The 22,745-nt window shown below is 38.5% G+C and overlaps 1 protein-coding gene across 12 annotated transcripts in view; it reads left to right on the forward strand.

The window, feature by feature from the left end:
- RBMS1 (RNA binding motif single stranded interacting protein 1) overlaps positions 1–22,745 on the forward strand; it is a 215,968-nt gene that overhangs the window by 18,763 nt on the left and 174,460 nt on the right. For 4 of the 12 annotated variants that reach the window (XM_017973443.5, XM_078327565.1, XM_078327564.1 and 1 more), the window contains exon 2: positions 4,527–4,632. The exons of the other annotated variants lie outside the window; for them this stretch is intronic. In XM_017973443.5, coding sequence (XP_017828932.1) covers positions 4,627–4,632 — 6 coding nt within the window. In that variant the 5' untranslated portion in view covers positions 4,527–4,626. The remainder of the gene's footprint in view (positions 1–4,526; positions 4,633–22,745) is intronic. 12 annotated transcript variants of the gene reach the window in all.

Below are 22,745 nucleotides of genomic sequence, written 5' to 3' on the forward strand. Positions count from 1 at the left end.
GTTCAATATAGCAGTTGATTGAATATTCCTATTCTATTCTATTTCTAGCCTTAACATGAGAATCTGTAATAGATTACTTTTTTCTGTAGACCTGGAAACAGAGCACTGCACCAAGTTAGTGTGCATGGGGAAAAAGTGACACCCTTAGAGCGGAACATTAGGCTGAGTTTCCAAATGCCAGCTTGTTTTACGTGACAGAGCAATCTGCACTAATCAAGGCAAACAATATATACAATCCTAAAGAGAAGTCAACTGTCACTTAGCATTAACTGTAAAAGCCTGAACTCCATTATTTTGTCGAACTTACAGACCTTATACAATGTTTACAATGAGGTTTGGAGAGTTGCCTAGCATTGGAATATATACAATTAAACAACATAGTTGAGCGGCCCTTTTATGTCAGCACTGCTAAAAGAGTGCCATTATGTGTACTCATGATAGTCATTCTTGGAACTCTTAACATAAACAGAAATAGAGAACATTCATTTGTAATTCTATCTGAGTACATGTGGGATTTTATTTTATTTTATTCACATAAACCCCCATGGAAACTAAAGATAGCAATAATAAAAGGATCACTGAATGAGAATTATTTCTTTGACTGTCAAAGAATGCAGTACTTTTATTGTTTGCAATTGAGCTTGAACACTCACCTTATTTGGACTTTTATATAAGCTTATATAAACAGAGAGATTGTATTTAAATTAATTACAAAGTGATTTTCATTTGTTTGAATATAACACTAGAAATTAATACAAAATGCACATTCTGATTTCTTTCAGACATTTTCAAAAAATAGCACATGCAAAGAGGCAACAATATTATTGATTAAAATGAAACAAAACACAAGCTAACTTTTTTTGTTGTTTTTTGAGATGGAGTTTTGCTCTTGTTACCCAGGCTGGAGTGCAATGGCACGATCTCGGCTCACCGCAACCTCCGCCTCCTGGGTTCAGGCAATTCTCCTGCCTCAGCCTCCTGAGTAGCTGGGATTACAGGCGTGCGCCACCATGCCCAGCTAATTTTTTGTATTTTTAGTAGAGACGGGGTTTCACCATGTTGACCAGGATGGTCTCAATCTCTTGCCCTCATGATCCACCCGCCTCGGCCTCCCAAAGTGCTGGGATTACAGGCTTGAGCCACCGTGCCCAGCCCACAAGCTAACTTTTAAGTTCGCATCATATTTTGTTAGAGTTAGTTAGGCTAACTTCGTAGTGATAGCTCAGCCAGAAAGTTACATCTTTGTTGTTGATAGACAGTAAGAGGGAATGACACACAACTGAAGCAGTTTTTTTCTTGAGGAAAATAGAAATATTTAAGAAATTGATTTATAGTTCTATCACTCAGAGATACAAATATATATATTTTTAATCTAGGTATGGGGTTTTCCCTGAAGTTTTGTTTTTCTGCCTGTTTCCCAGAAATGTTTGGCTTTATAATTCTGAGAAATAGTTTACATCGACACCAAAATAAAATATAGTTATGTCAACTGACACAGAAATGCCTGACTCAAAACGGGGAGGAAGATTTGAGCTCAATTTAGGTCACCGAAGCCAGTGATGCCAGCTGTTTTTGCTTCTATTTTCTAGTCTGTTGTCTGAAATTTAGGAATTTATTAAGCATGTTTCTAGAGAGGATTTAACTGCTTCATACAAATTTACCTGTTGTATAGCAAAAACATAAATAAAAGACTGTCAGCCTGATAAATGGAAGATTTACATACTTGAATGATCAAGTGCTAGAGTACCTCAAAATATCAAAACATATCCTAAAATGTAATTTTTCAAGAAGAAATGAAATGTTTGCCTCCCTCTAACCCTGGCCTGAAACTTGTAGTTTAGAGCCCTCAACATAAACAACTTTTTGTCCTTTACTTTCTCTCATAGTATAAATCCTTCTCCTCACTTCTTGTAGTACCTGGTGGGCCTCTACTTATAATTATAATGGATGAAAGGTTATATTTGAGTTAGACCAAAGCATTTCCCAAACATGGTTTTGTGTCTACTTTTGGAAATGAGGGAAGGAGTTTTTGGAGTACAAGTTGTGAGTTGTGAGAGATCAACCAGTTCCTCCAAATATTCCTTAAACAACCCAGCAATGTGATTCACACGTATTTGTGAAGTAGTACTGGCTTCTCTCTCCCCTGAAATAGGTATTTCAAACTTTTCCCTCTATTCCTAATTTTTCAATAAGTTGATGAATAAATTTAGTTTTGACTTTATAAACTTAAAAATATCTCCTTTAAATTAATTCTTTTTTCAGATTAGAGACTCCTAGTTTTAATAAGTATACTTACATAGAAATGTCTGTATTCCTTGAATCATTTTAGTAGTTTGCCATTTCGTTGTTTTCAAAGGGCAATTATTACAACCTGCTTGACTGACCAATTTACATGCCCCTGAATTTTGTACATAGAAGCATTATGTTTTCAGTTTTATTTCCAATAAATAACTTTTATTTCCCCGCCCAGCATTCATTGCCTTTTTGAGTTATGGTTCATATTGGACTCCGACCTTTAAGGAACTGTCCAAAACGGCTCCCAAATGGTTCCAGTTAGAACTGATAGTTTAGTGGGCTGAGTCTTACCTAGGGACATTGAAGATCATCTGTCACTTTTCTGACGCACTTTTTCAAAAGCTTATCCCCATCAGCTCAGTATGTCAGTGCAATGAAACGGTAGGGTGTTATATGCAGATGCGAAGCTTTCATCATGGACAATTGCTTTCCAATGCTGTATAAAAATGTTGAAATAACAAGACATGAGTCGGAGAGAGACCATTCTTGGAACTGAAGGCAAGTTCAGTTCCAACATCATGTTGGCTTCCTGTTACATTTTCTCACATAATGACATTCATTGCACAAATATTCTTAACTAGGCATATGGAGGATTCATAGGTTGGACATACTCCCACTCTGAGAGAGAGTACAGTACAATCTGATAGAGGAAATATAATATAGTAAATAGATATTAACAATCTAAGATGAGGGCCATAGATGGTATCAGGAGAGAGATCTACAGAAAAACTAGAGAAATACACCTAACTTCTGTCCAGGAAAGATTAAAAAAAGTTCTGTGGATGAGGCAACATCCATCCTGCACAGCTGTAGGAATTTCCTGGCAGGTATAGAATATGTTATAATTAGAATTCATATAACCATTGTTATTAACAACAATAACAATGATTATAATGATAATGATTACAGGTAACATTTATTAAATATTTACCATGTGATGGACATTGTTCTAGAAAACTTATACGTATGGAAATCATTATTGTTAAAATATAAAGCACAGTTAAGTATGAACGTATTTTATGTCAGAGTAAGTAATAGAAAAAGGAAGAAGACAACAAATTGATATGGTTGATAAATATAATAAATTTAATTTGTAAATATTTTACTATTTCATATAATCAGGAAAATACCTATGCACTGTGGGAAATACTGTCATTGTTTTATACTGACAATCGAAAACCTCTGTGATGCAGATAATTAATGTATGCTAGGAAGTAAAAATAAATTGGGTGTACAGAATAATATTTGGGGAGTGTGATGTGGACCTATTCCAAGTATAACATCAGCTTGCATTTGTTTTTCTTTTACATGTACACACGCACAACAGCCTCATGAGTTTAAAAATACATCTGTGCAGTTTTACTGTCTTGGCTCTGGAGTACCATACTCAATGAAATCCTAGTTATCAGCATTAGGCTTCAGATGTTGCCAGTGCAGGCCAAGCATCTTTTATTAAGAATCTTCTTTAGCATTCCTCCTCCCAGAAATTTCTAGCCCCCCCCACCCTGATTTTCATTGTTCTGTCTGTTCACTACAAGGTCAAGTTTTTGTCCCCTTTATTTTAATTTAGTTTTTTTGAAATCTGTATTCCAAAATGAGTCTTCCCTGTAATTCTATATGTTATCTCATGGCAATTCTTCGTGTTCATCCCCAGAATAATTTCTGAGTTGATATGCTTGTGTGAGAGTTAGTTACATGATACCAATAAAGTCCTGAGAGGAAACAGAAGGTCTGGATAGAAATGCAGAGGGTAGTGAGTGACTCCCTGAGGAAAAGGGTCTATGGAGAGGTGGGAACAAAAAGCTAGAAACTTTTGGATAGTGATTCTGCCAGTGTTAGCCAACTGAGAAGAAACTAGAACCCACTAGAGAAATAACACATTTAGAGAATGGCTGGAAGCTCTCAAGGCCCTGAAGCACTCTGTGTGGGCAGACTCCAGGGAAGCCTGGAGTCAGGGCTGGGTGGTAACAAGAACCAAAGAGATGAGAAACAGCACCAGGCGAGAAGCTCTGGGTCCTGTCCTGCATCTCTGGCAAAGAAGACAGGATTCTGGTTTGAGCTAAGGTTAAAAATGAGGTTGAACTCAGAAAAGAGATTGCAAATGCCATGAAAGAATGATTTAATGTGTAAACATGAGCCAGACCATGTGGAATTTGAGAGGGTATCTATGATATGTCTAATTTGTATATAGTTTATTCACTGAGATTCTCTTTGTGTTTTCTTGTAAACAGTTACCAGGACCCAAGGCAAGGATGAGGGCATTCCAAGAAAAGTAGAAAGGCATGAATCCAAGTGGCTCTGTCTTTGGAGGAGAAACCTGTATTCTTTCAGATGATGGTAATAGAACATTTCCCAGGAAATGGCATTAGAGACTGTGTTGAAGGGTCCTCTGGGGGTGGGTTTTGGTATAAGTATATGTAATATTTGTAAAACAGGTAACTCTATCCATGGGTAAAAAGGCAAAACTAATGCTAAGTAGTAATATTTTCTGTGAGCTGTTATTTAGCTAACCCCAATACATATTTTCATGCAAGAGTTTGAATCTCTTCACCAAAATATATGCTCACTTTTCAAAGTCGAATTAATGGATACAAATTACTTTAATGATGTCTTACATTATAGGGTTTTTTTTTAAGCCTTAAAGATGAAGTTACCTCAGACTTTCCTGCCCCAAATAGAAGTTAGTCATATCTACTTAATCTCTACATTTTAACCAAATGATCAAATGTACATATCCCACATGCTGCACATAATGCTATTAATAGTTTGAGTGAAAACTAATCAAAATAATCAGAAAATAACTTGTGTTTTTTGTTGAAATTGAAGGAATGAAAATAAGTTTACTTACATTAAAGCTGACTTTTCATAGACATACTTTCTATGCTAGGTGGTAAAAAAGCCTACTCAAGATTGGGGCAGGGTGCATTTACCTGTCCCAATTTTGTAACTGTACTATAAGCACATTGGCAAAACAGTCCAAAACTAAATCAGATAGAAACATGAATCTGTGTTCTTAGAGATACTGTTAATGAGCCACGGGTGAGCAGGGGTCGTGCCTCCAATTGCTTTGAAACCTTTGTTACTCATGTAGTGGTTACCCACTAATAAACATTTGTTGAGAGACTCAGACCCATATATAGTATAACCTTGTTCTTTTAAGAAAATGGCTACTATATATTTTTTAATTGTAATGTACACATTTCCTCCCCATTCTTTAGCATCCCTGAAATTGGGGTGCATCTTATATTTGATTGCATGTTTCAATGGGTCATCAGCCTGGATTAGAGTCAAGTTCTTCCAGAGGAGATTGTGTTTGCTTGTGATAGCCATCGAGGGACACTATCAATCTGAGACCTTTTGATCTTAAATTCTCTGCTTGAGATTTTCTTGAATCACACTGGTTGTGTGGATGCAGTACCAGTTGGTAGTTTGCATTCTCAGAGGAGATTTTATTTTTTTCTTCAGCTGATTCCAAGCTTGAGACATGCAGGTCTACTTGCTGTTTCTTTCAGTGTGAAAAGTTTATTTTTTGTTTGTACTTCCCCAGAAAATGTGACCCTTTGGTGTCTCAGTTTTCTGTAGCAGTCTTCTATCAGACTCTTCATTTTGGAGTATTTAAAAAATTTATTAATGGTACATAGATTAATAGTGTATCCTACAGTTGATGGCAATTTAGAGCGGATGAAAACTTATTTATGTTGCCATATATCCATCTGATCCATGACATTTGAAAGCCCAGACAGGTTTTGCCTTGTTGGCTGCCAGTGGGAACAGAAAGCTTATTTTGTACAGAAGATGGTTGTGGTGCTCTCATGAATTCAAAATTATGGGTAAGTCTAGATGACCAGGTCTTCACAGTGTTATTTCTGCTAAACCTCTCTGGCGCTTGGGAAACAAAGTCAGCTGTAGTTTCTTGCATCACTGTCCCTTGCTGTGTGCAAGGTTTAGAGATGGCACTTAAGTGATAAGACTAGAAATCCAAGTGGTGTTTAATCAGAAGTCCTGGTTCATCTCATCTGGCTGTCACTAAATGACTTTTCTTCTCCTTTGTGTCTAGACTTTCACTTTATACACTTAGTGGTCAGCTGCATTCCTTTCACATTCCTCACAGCAATTGATCCTCGCCCATCTTTTTTTTTTCCTTTTTTTCCCCATATGATCTGCAGGAACGCCCATCTTTTTGCTATCATGTGCCAACTAGAATGTCCTCCTGAGTTCTGGTCTTCACTGGGTGTCATTCTATGCATTTCTCTCCTTCCATAGTGCTGCTCACACTTTCCTAATGCTCTCTCCCTGGGTAATTCTCTTCTTCTTTGGGAAGAGACAAGAGGAAGAGAAATTATTAACATTTATTTATTACCTACTATTGTAGGGTACCTTATGAAATTATTTTATCAACAACCTATAGCAAATAATTATTATCCCATTTTACATAAGAGGAGACTGAGGTTCACGGAGGTAAAGCAATTGCCCAAGGCCATATGGCTGGTAAAAAGTTGAGCCAGGATTCGAAACCTCTGTCACACTTCAAAGTCAAACTGTTTTCATTTGACCACACTACTTCCCTGAAGCAGCGCTGCACCTAGCTTTTGGTTTTTGTTTTGCTTTCTTTCCTTTTAGGTTCATTTAAGTGACTTATCCGCAATAGAGATCAAAACAATAAAGAAGCCACCTAAAAGCAGATACTGTAAATGATGGCATCATAGGTGTGGGTTCTGGAACTTGAGATTTGGGCTTCAATTTTGTTTTTTTGAGACGGAGTCTTACTCTGTCACCAGGCTGGAGTGCAGTGGTGCAATCTCGGCTCACTGCAACCTCTGCCTCCTGGGTTCAAGCGATTCTTCCCCCTCAACCTACCAAGTAGCTGGAACCACAGGCGCGTGCCACCACGCCTGGCTAATTTTTCTGTATTTTTAGTAGAGATGGGGTTTCACTGTGTTGGCCAGGATGGTCTCAATCTCTTGACCTCGTGATCTGCCTGCCTCGGCCTCCCAAAGTGCTGGGATTACAGGAATTTCGTTTTGTTTTGTTTTTGTGTGTGTTGTATACATCTTGGCTTTCTGTTACTGTGTTAACATTTTGAGAAATGAGTATTTTAGATAAAAACAAAAGCTGAGGACTTCACTGTTCCAATTTTCAAATTTAAAAATCTTAAAATTAGCCTGACATCTGCTTGGTGTCTCATTTTCACATGGCTGTCTAATTTAGAGGGTTTTTTACTCTTTAACTAGAGTTTGGCAAAGCATCAATTGAAAGCAAACAATATTTTATATTTATATTTTGTTATATTCTGAGGAATCTGTAGAATGTATCAGTACCATATAATTTATTGAATACATTTAATGTCATAAAAGAATGATTTTAGGAGCTTTGGTTTTCATAGGCATGATTGACAGACACAATGTAACTCATTTGAGATGGTAATAAATTGCAATAAAAGTACAGTAAAACACTTTGTGTGTGTATATTCCATATGATAGTCATACACAAATACATTTTAAAATAATAAACACTTTTCTGATAAGCGTTAGAATTATCATGACTGGGAGGCTTTGTGGAAGTTAGATGACATTCATAACTACTATGTTAAGATTGAAATTCTAGAAATGTAAGCGTGTGTGTGCACACGTGTGTGTGTATGTGTGGTATGTGGTGTCGGGAGGGTGTAGCTCTGCCAAATCCCCTTGTTTACCTAGAGTTTTGTTGCCTGTCTCATAATCAGACCCAAGCATAGGCTTAGATGAACCAAATCAGTTTTGTAATCTGATGAGCTCTGCCGTGAGCTTTGGTAACTGATGAGAACACTCAGGAGAAGTCACTAGAGAGAAGAGATGATTCTGCCTTGCAGTCCTCCGGCTTGGTTACTCTGCCAAGCCTGCTTTAATGATTTGATGCTGGGATTCCTGACTCCTGAGACTGGTTGTAATCTGGTTAGTGTCTGACCTTTTCTTACTTGAGTAAGATCTGGAGTACTTCTCTGAGAGTAAGAGATACTTAGGGTAGCCTGCAAGCCTGAAGGCTGACATGTGATGATCAAAACAGTGGGGCTTCTTTTATCAAATAAAAAATTTGAATGAAAAATGTAGGATTGAGTTGGGCAGGAGTAATAATGTTAGAGTTAGCCAACAATATCGAGGACTGTTTGATTTTTTTTTGTTGTTCAGTATAGTTGTTGATATTTGTTATGCAAAGACTATTGGTGCCTGCCTTAAAGATAAGGATGGACCAAACACATACTCTAGAATGACTAAAGAATTAAGCCATAAGATGTTGGAAGTACTATCGTAATGACTATGCCAAATACAAGTTACACCATATCACATGCTTTTGCCATTAATAGTGACAGGTTGGCCAATTAATCTGTCTCTTTGGAAAACCTTCAAAGAAAGATTAGCTTATTTGACTTTTTGTCACTGTGATTATTTGATAATAACTCACTTTGAAACATCTTCAAGATTCATTTGCTTAGATGCCCTTTAATAAAAACTCTTGACAAGAAGACAAAGATAAATATTGACCATTTTATTTATGGAACTAAAGTAACATGCTATTCTGTAAATAACCCATTGCAATTATTCTTGGAAAATACTAAACCTAGTGGTGGAAATCCTTCCTTACTGTGTGCAGAAACCTACATTGTGGAATATAACAGGATTCTTGAATAGGAATTAGTCCATTTTGTGTGGGTCTTGCAAGGGCAAGGGGATTTTCTTACTCTTCACATCCTAGGATTAATGATATGCTCAACAAATATTTGTCAGATGCATAAGTAAATGGGCAATTGAATGAACTCAAGAAAATGTGTGACTTTTAAATAGAAAATATTGAAAGCTACGTAATTTTTAGAAAGTTAACTTAATATTCAAAAAGCTGCTCAGGACAATATAAAAGATACCAATATATCCACCTGATAGTATTAAAAGATTACAGTATTGACCATATGCTTTACCTCCTTTTTTCTTTTTAATAAAAGAAACAAAATATTGCCTGCCTTTTTTGAGATATAGTTTCACTCTTGTTGCCCAGGCTGGAGTGTAATGGCATGATCTCAGCTCATTGCGACCTCTGCCTCTCAGGTTCAAGCAATTCTCCTGCCTCAGCCTCCCAAGTAGCTAGGATTACAGGCATGTGCCACTGTGCCTGGCTAATTTTATATTTTTAGTAGAGATGGGATTTCTCCATGTTGGTCAGGCTAGTCTTGAATGCCCAACCTCAGATGACCCACCAGCCTTGGCCTACCAAAGTGCTGGGATTACAGGCATGAGCCACCGCGGTCAAGTCTACTCTTAATATGCACACTTTTTCTACATTTTTGTATGCTAACAAAAAATATTTACAACTGTATTTTGTTTTTAATCTACATTTATGATGTCATAATCTATGTATCCTTCTGCAGTTTTCTTCATGCAGCATTGTTTTTGAGAAATGTCTGTTGATTATTCATTTTATTGCTTAGTAACTTGTTTTTAAACTATATTGTAATTTGTTTAACTGTTCACTTTTTGATGCATATGTAAACAACTTGCTGGTTTTTCCACTTACAGATATGTCACAATTCCCATCCTTGTATGGGTCTCTGTGTGCGCACGTGCAGTAGATTCTCTGAGACATGTGTCTGCAAGTGGAGTGGGGAGTCATGGTGTGGCATGGTGCATGTTTCCTGAAGGGGATGTCTTGATATATCCTTCCACTGGCATACAGGAGAGCACTTTTGCTCCATACTTCTTTTAAAAGGCTTTGACATTTAGTAAAATAGACAGTGTTTTGTGTGCATGTGTTTTCTTAAGTTCATGGTAGGTGGCTTACCTGCATTTAATTTCACAAAATCCAAATTCCTTTTCATAACCATAGAGAAAGACAGACCACATAAAAAACAAAACACTTGTGAATGAAAAAAAAGGAATAGCCATTTGTTTCTTCATTGAAGTTGCTGGGTTTTTTTGTTTTTATTTTTGTTTATGTTTTTGAGATGGAGTTTCACTCTTGTCAACCAGGCTGGTATGCAATGGCATGATCTTGGCTCACTGCAACCTTTGCCTCCCAGGTTCAAGCAATTCTGCCTCAGCCTCCTAAGTAGTTGCGATTACAGGCACCCACCACCACGCCTGGCTAATTTTTGTATTTTCAGTAGAGACAGGGTTTTGCCATGTTAGCCGAGCTGGTCTTGAACACCTGACCTCAGATGAGCCACCTGCTTCAGCCTCCCAAAGTGCTGGGATTACAGGCGTGAGCTGCCATTCCCGGCCCTGAAGTTGCTGTTGAACTCACTTTAGTGCATCTCATTCTGAAAGGGGCAGTGACTCACTCTCCTGCTTATAATCCCAGTTGAAAATACTACATCATTATCATTTTCAGCCCTAAATACTTAGTCTTGTATCAGCCTAAATTGGTGTTTTTTGAGAGGCATATTATAAAACCAAAGTAGATATCACTAAAAGGTTCTATATTAAATAGCTTAAGTGAGTAAGAATCAGCTTTTACAGTGATTGGATTAACCATCCCGACCAATCTGAACATCTTTTTGAACCTCTTTTTTCTAGAACAGATATTATTTCTTTTATGTGAAAACTACTTTTAGCAGAAATGAAACCCCTGCTTTTGTCAGAAGGGGGAAGAAAGCATCTGACTGATTTTATGGATAACATTATTTTTTCTTTCTTCTTCTCCTGACCGTGGGGTCCATTTTCTTCTCAGTTCTGCAGGAAGCACCCATTTCCTTACTATGTTTTTCCTTTCGTGTATACTGTAAATAACAAATGTTAGATTGCCTTCTCACTTCCCATCTCTTCCATTCATTTGGGGTTTCATTCTTCAACTGAAATGTTCATCTAAGTTTAGAAATGATCTTGCCTAATATGATACTCCATATCTTTTCCTAAAGTCTCTTTTTCTCTTGCCAAATATTTTTCTTGTTGAGAGTATTATTTCTACTTACCAGTACTAGAATCTCAAAAACCACCTAGTTTTAAAGTTTTCCACCTACATACCACTCACTGCCCTTTTTCAACAAAATAGCACATTTTCTCCTTTTCTTCAGCCCCTTCCTTTTCTGTCCCAATTTGACTGGTGCCATATATTAACATTATAAGTCAAGAGAAGGTCTGCTCAGGGCCGCTACCTAGAAATCTTGGGCAAAAGGCATGACACAAAGCAGAGGGAACGCATTATGTCCTTGTTAGTTTGTTATAGTACTTAGCACATTTGTGAACTCAGTAAATATAAGCACGGTCAAATGCTTGAGGGTCCACTTGCCAGTTATCTGTGGTAAATAGCACAAGACAGATTGGTTTTTCTCACAACACAACAGGCTGTTAGGTCACTTGAATACCCTCCCCCTGGGTGAATCTGATACACGTCCAAGTTTGGGTTCATTGAGCTAAGCAAAGGAGAACCTGAAAAACCAATTGGTGGGGAAGAGCCTGTGAGGCACCCCCTAGCTGAAACAATAGTAGTAACTCCTGTGCTTCTGTTGTTCAGGGCGGTCTGCTCTTCCGCTTGCCTTCCATGGTCATAGAAAGCTGAATATTGATTGAAATTATTAAATCAAGAGGATGGCAATAATGATTCTATTTGATTGTCTACAAGCCTGAGAGAATTGTTTTATAACGAAGCAAATGGCCACTTCAATGGCTCATGCCTAAAAGAAAATAACCAGCAGATCCAAGGGAAACGAGACTCTCTCTTTGTATTATTTTCTATTGGAAATTTGTATTTGTGAAGAATTACTGAGTTGTTTGCTGTAGGCAAATACTTGTGTGAGCCTAATGGAGTATAGAGCAGTGAAAATGGAGGCTGTAACACAAGGAGGAAGACAGCAGTGTATGGCAGTGATGGGTGTGAGCCCGGCTGAGGTGCCATCTGCAGACTTTGCAGGCCTGCGCACACGCTGTGATCTGTAGTGCTCCCAAAGCCGGACCAGCCACCATGCTTTCCTTCCAGAGCTGATAAAGGTGCAGGCTCTGGCTCTCAGTGACTGTTGAGCTGACTTTACAATGAAACGAAAGGTCCCTCCACTTATTTGAATTGGAGTGAAGAAAGTTCTAGAACTTCAGGCAAGGCCACAGTCACCCTGCCTCTCACTCAAATGCTTGAAATGCCACCATTTTCACTGTATTGTTTTCATCAGAGAATTATTATTGATTTTTAAAAAGAGACATTTTCTTTTCTTTTTCTTTTTTTTTTTTAGTTGGGATCTTGCTCTGTTGCCTAGGCTGAAATACACTGGCACAATCATAGCTCACTGCAGCCTTGAACTCCTGAGCTCAAGTGATCCTCCCACCTTTGAGTGGCTGGGACAAGAGGCATGCACCACCATGCCTGGATAATATTTTTAAGAGATGGGGTCTTGCTGTGTTGCCCAGGCTGGTCTCAAACTACTGGCTTCAAGTGACCCCCCCCAACAGCCTTAGCCTCCCAAAGTATTGGGATTATAGGCATGAACCATTATGCCCAGCAAGAGCACATTTTCTAAGAGGGATAATATTAAGTTTTGTTGCTCATTTAACTCTTATTATTGTAGACTAGATGAAGAACAGAGAGGACAAGAGGATGCTATATGTCTTTCAAAGAAAACTCACAAGGTCATAGAAAAAGGGAGGTTGGGGCATGGACATTCCCTCAGAGCTTAGGGACCAGGGAGAACACACACCTCCTTTCTCCCTACCTCACAAGTCAATGTAGTTGTTGTATTAGTGAAATCAGAATAAGATATATTAGTGAAATCAGAGTAAATTGAGTCAAGGGCATCATTAAAAAGAAGCAAAATAGCCAAAGAGGAAATTGCAACAAAGCAACAGATTTTCTGATGGCCTGTGTTAGAAAAGGAAACAGGCACTCTTGTGTAGCGGCAGAGCCAGGATTCTCTTCCCCTGGTAACTAGCTAGCTGATAACCTGTGGTCACACCCCATTGACCTGTGGTCATACCACAATTGTCCTACGTGACTTTCCGTGAGACTGCTAGTCTCTCTGAATCACAGTGTCCTTATCTGCAAAACTGGGGAAACAATGCTGACTTTGCAGAGCTGTTGCCGAGATTAAATATATTGTCATCTGAAAAGCCCCTGGATTGAGGGGGTGTGTGTGTGTATCTGTGTGTGTGTGATCTATGTTGATTTCCTTACCTGATGGTGACATGCTGAGTGGTGAAGGCACCCAGGATGGTCACCACCTCCTTCTCCTCCTGCTCCTCTGACTTGGTACCTTTCAGAGTCATTGAATGGCCTCGACTTCCTATTTCCCACAGAAAGCAAAAAGCAGATAACTCTTCAAAGTTATGATCAGAAGCAGGGCATTCACCTTGACTGCATTGCTTTGGATAAGGACAACCATTGGGGGAGGAGTGGAGCCGTCACCTGCTTCAGGGAGCATCTACCTTCTGTGGGCCCAGAGGTTAGTTTTAACTTATCCACAAGGTTAATGGATTGAATTGTGTGTTAGATTGTAATTAAGAATTTTCCTCAATTAATGAAGCTGGTGTAGAAAAAGCCATACATCTTCCCATGGCTCGGCAGGTTTAGGCTTGAAGTAAAGTGGTGTTTAGAGGAAGTTCCTGTGTCCTAATATATACTTTTGTGCACATTGGGTTCAATCAGTATTGACAAACTCATCTCTTAGAAAGAAGATATGTGCATTAGACCTTAGATCATCTATTTAGTAAATCAGTGGCTATGCTTCGAGTACTAATGTCAGACCCTATTGTGAAACATTACTTTTCCAGTAATGGAAAAGTAGAGTAAATTATTTATTGAGAACTTTGCTCATCAAATACCCCCTGGTCACTGGAGCCAGTAAGATTAACCATATAACATGTGAAATAATACATGATTTTGGTCAACAGTTAATCATGATAAATGTAGAGGGGAAAGAGGAAAATGTTTTTTAAGTAGGTCAGAAACTTAATGATTATGTTGGTTTATACTTCTGTTTGAAATTTTAAATGATTAACATATGCATCATTTTCAGTTATTTGAAATATGCTATTAAGAATTAAGGACTTAAAAGTTCCCCCCAAATATATTTAGTCTCTTAAGAATTTGTGCTATTAAAAAGATCATGGAGGATCAAGTAAAAGCATTTTAAATGTAAATGTTAGAAGCAGAAAGAATGATAGTACTTTGTGTGGTGTCCTGTTTATTTTTCTAACATCACATTAAATGTCACGTTCTTGGGAAGCCACCCAGTGTTTTCTCTAAATAGTAGATACTTATGGGAAGTAGGAATAAATATGCCAGTGCTAGAAATGAGACAAATAAAGCATGAATTTACATGAATGGAAATCATCTATTAACAGGATTATTTGGAGCATAAATACAGACTGACCCTAGCCCAAACAATCTCAAAACATAATTGCATCACAAAAAATGATTAGACTGTATGATGGGTATTAGGTCTTTTCTCCAAAACAGTACCCTAAAGGTGCTGCCTGAACTAATGAACTGTTTTAGCTCATGAAATTTTTGCTCAGGCACTTCATATTTGTGGCTACAGAAAAGTCAAAGCAGCACATAAAGGCTGGGCACCTCTAAAGTGAATGCAGTGTAAGGCCTGTCCCATCCAGTAAGCCATTTCTACACAACTCTGTGCATGTAGTATATATTATTGGCCTTCGTGTTTTAAAAGTTACTTTGGATATATATACATACATATATATGAGATGCAGTTTCCCTCTTGTTGCCCAGGCTGGAGTGCAATGGCACTATCTCAGTTCACTGCACCCTTCACCTCTCCAGTTCAAGTGATTTTACTGTTTCAGCCTCCAGAGTAACTGGGATTATAGGTGTGCTAATTTTTGTATTATTAGTAGAGACAGGGTTTTACCATGTTGGTCAGACTGGTCTCGAATTCCTGACCTCAGGTGATCCACCCTCCTTGGCCTCCCAAAGTGCTGGGATTACAGGTGTGAGCCATCGTGCCTGGCCTGGAGATTTCTTTTTAGTTAGTGTTTTTTGACACCTAGGAACCCAAGATGTGACTAACGATTTTTACTACAGATCTGAGGAAGTTTCGTGGAGTGTGGTTGCCATATGAAGACCTCTCTATCCCGTGTAAAGATTTACATGACTTTAAATACAAGTAAATTGGGAAGAAAATGCTTTTAAGTGTAATTTGACATTGAAAATAGTTTCCATGGCAAGTTTCTGGATCCACTTTTTAGATATTGACAGTTTTAGTTCAGGTTCCATGGCTGGTGCCTGTAATCCCAGCGCTTTAGGAAACCCAGACAGGATGATCACTTGAGGCCAGGAGTTCAAGACCAGCCTGGGCAACAAAGCGAGATTCTGTCTCTATGAAAAATAAAAATATTAGCTGGGAGTGCTGGTGAGAAGCTGTGGACCCAGCTACTCAGGAGGCTGGAGTGGGAGGATCACCAGGGCCCAGGAGGTCAAGGCTGCAGTGAACAATGATCATACCACTCAGCCTGGGTGACACAGTGACACACGGTCTCAAAAAAAAAACAAAAACAAAAACGAACTCACAAACCAAGAACCCCAAAAATAATTTTAAAAAATTATGAGTCAGAGAAACCTTTATTTTTTGCATATTTGTTTTACCCTCACACAATAATCTGCCTCCAAAGTGGTGAGCCTCATCCGAGAATGCCAGAAAATTGCCAAGAAGGTCACATGATTGTGAAAGTGCTACATTTAGGCTGGCACCTGTTAGTGTGTAGGCAGCCCTGCCCAGCTGATCCTATATTGTATGTTGCCTATTAAGCAATATCTGGTCTGTGTTCTGAATCCTTATAAAATTGTAAGATCATCTTTCATGGTGTTATCATTTCAATATGAATCTGTAATGTTATCTAATACTTACCATACAGCAAATACCTAAAGCAAATTGTAGCTATTTCTTGAAGCCATTAGTTTGTCAAGAAATGGCTGTTTCCCTTCTCCCACCCCATTTATGGCAGTGAAACTTAGCCATTAGAAAGACCATGTTCAAATTTCAGCTCTACTACTTACCAGCTATGGGAGCCTAAGTGAGTTCCTTAACATTTCTGAGCCTCAGTTTACTCCTTTTAAAATGAGGATACTACTGCTAACTCACAGGTTTGTCAATCTTTTCAGCCTCTGGTAAGATACACAAAGTCCCTCATATCTGGCTAGCTGAGGTTTACTGGAAAAGAAGTGCCAGGTTGTTGTTGTTGTTGTTTGTTTTGGTTTGGCACAATATCTCTACTATGACTGTTGATAAAATAGCTCACAGAGAACAAGTACAGGTCAAAGTAGACTTTGTGAAAAATGTATTGAATTGAACTGATTGGAATTCAGTCGGCAATGGGTGGCTCAAGGGGAGGTTGGAGAAGAAGCCAGATCGGAAGAAGGGGAGGGCAGATTGCTGGTGGAGAGTGGACCGCTTGGCAGTGAGGAAACAAAAGACAGTCAAAATATAAGAAACAGGAACAGCTCAGAAGAGCATTCTGCTTCCATGTGGTGAAGGAACAAGTGGTCCTTACATATCTTAGCAGCTTGGAGGCTGTCTTACAGTACAGTATGATAGCTTACGTTTAAATTATGCTCAGTCTACTGTGAATTAGTAAGAGAACTTTATGCTCAAGGCATTGTGCTTAGAAGAGAAGGAAAATCTACAATATGGCTTAGAAAACCTTCCACTAAATGTAGTAAGGTAACAATCTATACTGTATTTTATTTAAGCCTTAGTTATCTATATTAAAAATAATACCAAAAAACTTACCTGGAATTCCTTTGCAAAAGTGCCGGTCAGATGACCTTACATACACCTTCTAGCTTCCTGACATTGGATTTAACAGCAATTTCGTCATCTTTCCAATGGAAAGAAAAATATGACTCACCCTAGAGCTGGCAAGAGGTTTAAATCAGACAAACCATGGAAAGCACTTAGCACAGTACCTAACATGTAGTGTGTCCTCAATACATGAAGTTTTATTATTGGTGGAGATATTATCAATATTACAACTACTATTTTGCCTCTTTAAGTTGGTCCTTTTTTTCCTGAAATTGTTAGGTCTTACTCTTTTCACATTGCTTGTAGTTTCTTGCTCTCTACTCTCCTGTTTGATCTATGTTTCTTTTTCTTTCATTGATTACCCAAACGTTGCTTTTATAATGCGTCAATCACTGCCTGTGAAAAGCCTGGGAAAGGAGTTGATATTACATTGTATGTGATGGTCATAATTTTTTCTCCATTTTCTTTCTTTTCTTGGCTTGGATATTCCTTTGGTGTCCTCTCCATGCAGATTCACAATTTTCCTCCCAAGCAGTAAATAGTATCCATGCAGCATGATGGCTTGCCAGCTACAGTTAATAAACTGAGGTGTGCAAATGTGTTTCTCTTCGTTTTTGTTCAGTCTGCAATTATATTTCTCTTCTTCTTTGCTCTCACCCATTCTAGTTGTAACATTTCTCTTGGTTTAACAAAATGTCACAAGAATATTCTTAAAAAATGATACTGCATGTTATCTACTTTTTGTGACATAATTGTAACGAGCAAATTTGTTTGCAACAGAGAGAAGGACTGTGACATTTCTAAACAAACAAAAATAACAGCCTGTACTGTGTCTTACATCGCCATTTATAAAGCATCAGCTCAGGTAGAAAAGGCCAGGTTTTCAACTGAAGTAAAAATGAAAAATTTTAGTTTCTGTCAACATCAGATATCAGTCTTTATCTTGACAAGAGGCTTTAAACTTTTTGGAATGATAGCTCTGATTAAACCATTTGATGGCATGTAAAATGTGGCATTCTGGGAACCAGGATCTGCTCCATAACTTTGTATACCTGGAGTATACTATTCAGAGAAACAGAGAAACAGCTACAGAAGTAGTTTGAGTTTAACTTTTAAGAATGATCAGAGATAAATACTTCACTGATGAATATAATATTTACTGTTGGATGTTGGAATAATTATAATTCTAAATGTACTGAAAAATCAAATAAATGGAGAACTTTCCCATCTCACTAGTAATTATACCTAAAAGAAATTTCAATGGCTCATTTCATGGTGATATTTTTAAAATGTTAATCTGATCCTGTCACTGTCTGGACCCCACTCCCACTGCCCAAAACCCTTAATGACTTACAGGTGCTTTTACAAGAAAGTGCAGGCTCTTTCACAGAACCAGCTCCTTAGTGGAGCTCTAGGTTGGCTCTCCACTCCCCTTCTTCACTGGGTTCCAGGCCTTCCCTTCCATACACACACCCAGATCCTTCCTGCCTCAGGACCTCCCATTATGTTCTCCTTCTTTTGGGATGCTCTTTCTCACATTCTTTACATGGTTAATTCCTCCTCCACTTTCACTTTGCATTGTCACTGTTGCTTCCTTAGAGAGCCCCTACTTGATACCCCAGGACCTTAAAGTTGCCATCCTTTATGTTCTCCTGTTCTTTCTTTATATGGCACCTACTGCATTTTATAACTATGCATTTATTTGTGTGTTTCTTTAGTATCTTTAGGATTTTGTTCACAACTGTGTACCTAGCACAAATAGTAAACAGTCAGTAACTATGTGCTAACTTGGTAACAAGTACTCATGTAACATTGCATGAAAAGAGTAATGAGGTCAAGAGATCGAAACCATCCTGGCCAACATGGTGAAACCCATCTCTACTTAAAATACAAAAAAATTAGCCGGACATGATGGCACGTGCCTGTGGCCCACCTACTCAGGAGGCCAAGGCAGAACAATCGCTTGAACCCAGGAGGCGGAGGTTGCAGTGAGCCAAGATTGCACCACTGCACTCCAGCCTGGTGACAGAGCAAGACTCCATCTCAAAAAACAAAAAAAAAGAATAAATAATTGGAATAGTGTATTGTCCTTGCATCTTCTAGTTTAAACAGTCTACCTCTCATGAGATTTCCTCTAAGCAGCCATTTTATTATCTTAATTTGAACAATAGCAATACAGACATTTATTGAGTTATGATCTGGATGTAGCAACAAAGGTAAAGTAGATATGACTTCTACTTTGACTGAACTCAGTATAAGCAGGAGATAAACATAGAGGTCATTGCAAGGGGCTGTGTTTTGGAGAGAGGTGGAGAAAACAGGAGAAACGTTCACAGAGGAGATGACATTGAAACTCAGTGGGTTGGGAAGGAGGAGTGAATTTTGTTAGCTGGAGGCTGGAAAGCCACTCTTGGCATAAAAACTAACATGAGCTAAGTTAGAGGGGCACCAAAGTATATGCTTGATTGAGGAAATTGGTGAGAAGTTCTGTGTGGCTGGGAATGCTTGTGGAGTAGAGTGGGTAAGAAGAGTGGTAGGAGATGACAGGGGAAAGATAGATTAGATGTAGGTTCTGGGTCAGTTGGGTGATTTTCCTGAGGAGCTTGGGTGTTGTTTTGTAGGCCATGAAATGTTGCAGCATAGTAATGAGAGAGCAGATCTGTGTTTGAGAAACATGATGCTGGCATGGTGGCAATGCATTGTTAAGTGATTGGGAAGTGACTCAAGAGGTCAATGAATGAAAGTCAAATTTGGCAGAAGTTAGGTTTTAATGGGGGGAGAAAGAATGAAGGGATCACTTTAAATTTTTTTTTAATTATGAAAGTAATGCGTGCTTACAGGGATCATTTGGACAATGCAGAAAATTATAAAAAAGAAAAGAAAGATTATAATATGGAAAGAAAAGCAGAGTCAAGGGGAAATGCTTTTAGAATGGTAAGAGTGAGAAGAAAAACTTCTGGAAAGCATCCAGAAGGGTCCTCCTTTTAGAGATGTCTAGTTTATTTCTTCTTTGCCGACCCTAATTCTGTCTATCTGGAAGCATCACAACCTTTTGGATCTTCAGGGTTTTACACATATATATTTTTTCATTTCCTCTGGACTGTTTCATCCTGCTGTTCCTTTCTCCTACTTTTGCCTGGCTAACTTTTATTCCTCATTCAGGCCAATAATAATAATAGTAATAAGCACCATCATCATCATCATAACAGTAGTTGCAGAAACACACAACCTTCACCTGTCCAATATTTGTCCCTGTGGTTAGTGCTTCATTAATCCTTATGTGAGTCCTATAAGGTAAGCACTACTATTACCCCATTTTACAGATGAATATTACTAAGGCATGACAAGGTTAAGTGACTTGAGCAAATATAACTATCACGAGTTGTCACTTCCATCACCACGTTTGGAGCCCTGTAATGTGATCTCAGAAGCTCCTAATTTCTCCTGGGAGACTTTTTATCATGCTTGTTTGATGAATGTGTTGTCTCTGCTGGACTGTAAACCCTGTGAGAGCAGGTAGTATGTCTGTCTTGTTCTCTGCTATACCCTCCAGTGCTTAGCTTTGTGATTACCTGGTACGTAGTAGGGTGCTCAATTAACCAAGCACTTGACACTGGTGATCACCAGTTTTGAAATAAGGTCAGTCTAGGCCTGTGATGCACTGACCTGTAAAAGCTCACACCTTGGAAGGAATTACAGTTGGCCTTCCATACCCGCAAGTTCTGCATCCATGGACTCAACAACCACAGATTAAAAATATTTTTAAAAACAAAACAAAGAATAACTATACTACAATAAAGAAGACAGTATTACAACTCTTCACATAGCACTTATGTTGTACTAGGTGTTATTAATATAAGTAATTAAGAGATGATTTAAATATACAGGAGGATGTCCCTAGGTTATATGCAAATACTATGTCATTTTATATAAAAACTTAAGCATCTGGGGATTTTGGTATCTTCTGGGGGTCCTGGAACCAGTCCCCCGTGGATGAAGAATGACTATACTTATTAGCTCACCATGACAGTCGTGGGAACTTTAGATGAGGATTTTGGGATTTCCTGGGAGCTCAGAGGCCTCCAGATCAAACTGTATCTTTCTTTTCCATCTCCTCTAAGTTCCAGTAATTCCATGGAGCCTTCTCATAACTGATCTGATTTTCTAGGCCTCAAACTAGATCACATTCACATGGAGGTCCAGATGATAAGGACTCTAGTCCTGCCACGGTTGATACTTAAATTCTTTGTAAAGTCTCTTTTAAGGGCTTCAGGTTTGCTTTTATTTAGGTTTTATTTGGTTTTCACTAAATGTGTACAACCTGAGTATAAGACTTTATAATTTGAAAAAAAAAGTTAGATGGAAATAATAAAATGATGATTTTTTTTAAGATAATGCTTCATTGGCTGGGCACAGTGGCCCACGCCTGTAATCTCAGCATTTTAGGAGGCCGAGGTGGCCTCCTAAACTCATTACCCGAGTTCATGAGTTTCAGACCAGCCTGGCCAATATGCTATATAACCCCATCTCTACTAAAAATACAAAAATTAGCCTGGCGTAGTTGTACATGCCTGTAATCCCAGTTACTCCAGAGGCTGAGGCAGGGGAATCACTTGAGCCTGGGAGATGGAGGCTGCAGTGAACTGAGATCACAACACTGTGCTCCAGCCTGAGCATCAGAGCAAGACTCCATCTCAAATAATAATAATGATAATAATGAAAATAAATAATGCTGCATTAAACATTTAATTTCTATATTTTATCTGATGCATTGGGTTTAAGTAGATTTTAAGTAGAAAATTACTAACAAAGAATACTGAGTTTATTTTACTACCAAAATGATAAGTTATTGATGTTTACATTTTAATCCAAATTTAGGTTATACTTGTACATTCCAAAGGAAACACTTTGTTTGGATTAGTTTTGGACCTGTTGCTTCTTTATTTCATTTATCAAAGGAGTTAAAAACTGTGAAGGCACTGGAAAGTGAAAGCTCATCAGAGTTAATCATGGATATTTTGAACACAACAGCCAATACCCAGAAAGCAAATGTTTAAATTGGTTTCATACAACCAGATAAATTTAGAGATCCTGACTGTTTCTTTGGTTAATACAAAACTTCAAGAAAAGAAGCATATTATGAATTTTTTTTTTAGTATTTATTTATTTTTTCTGAGTCAGGGTCTTGCTCTGTCACCCAGGCTGGAATGCAGTGGTGCTTATCATGGCTCACCGCAGCCTCAAACGCCTGGGCTCCAGGGATTCTCCTACTTCGGCCTCCCAAGTAGCTGGGACTATAGGTATGCAGCACCATACCTGACTGATTTTTTTTTTTTTTTGAGATGGAGTCTTGCCCTGTCACCCAGGCTGGAGTGCAGTGGCGCCATCTCGGCTCACTGCAACCTCTGCCTCCTGGGTGCAAGTGATTCTTCTGCCTCAGCCTCTGGAGCAGATGGAATTACAGGTGCCCACCACCGTGCCCAGCTAATTTTTTTGTACTTTTAGTAGAGACGGTTTCACCATATTGGCCACACTGGTCTTGAACTCCTGACATCGTGATCCACCCACCTCATTTTTAAAGTTTTTCATAGAGATGGGGTCTCACTATGTTTCCCTGGCCTCAAGCGATCCTCCTGCCTTGGCCTCCCAAAGTGCTGGATTACAGGCATGAGCCATTGCACCTGGCATTTTCCTAGTTTTAGATACTTGAGTGTTTTTTGTTGTTGTTTTCCTTAACAAAAGG

This window comes from Callithrix jacchus, chromosome 6 (genome assembly GCF_049354715.1).
Source record: "Callithrix jacchus isolate 240 chromosome 6, calJac240_pri, whole genome shotgun sequence".
Classification (NCBI taxonomy): Eukaryota; Metazoa; Chordata; class Mammalia; order Primates; family Cebidae; genus Callithrix; species Callithrix jacchus.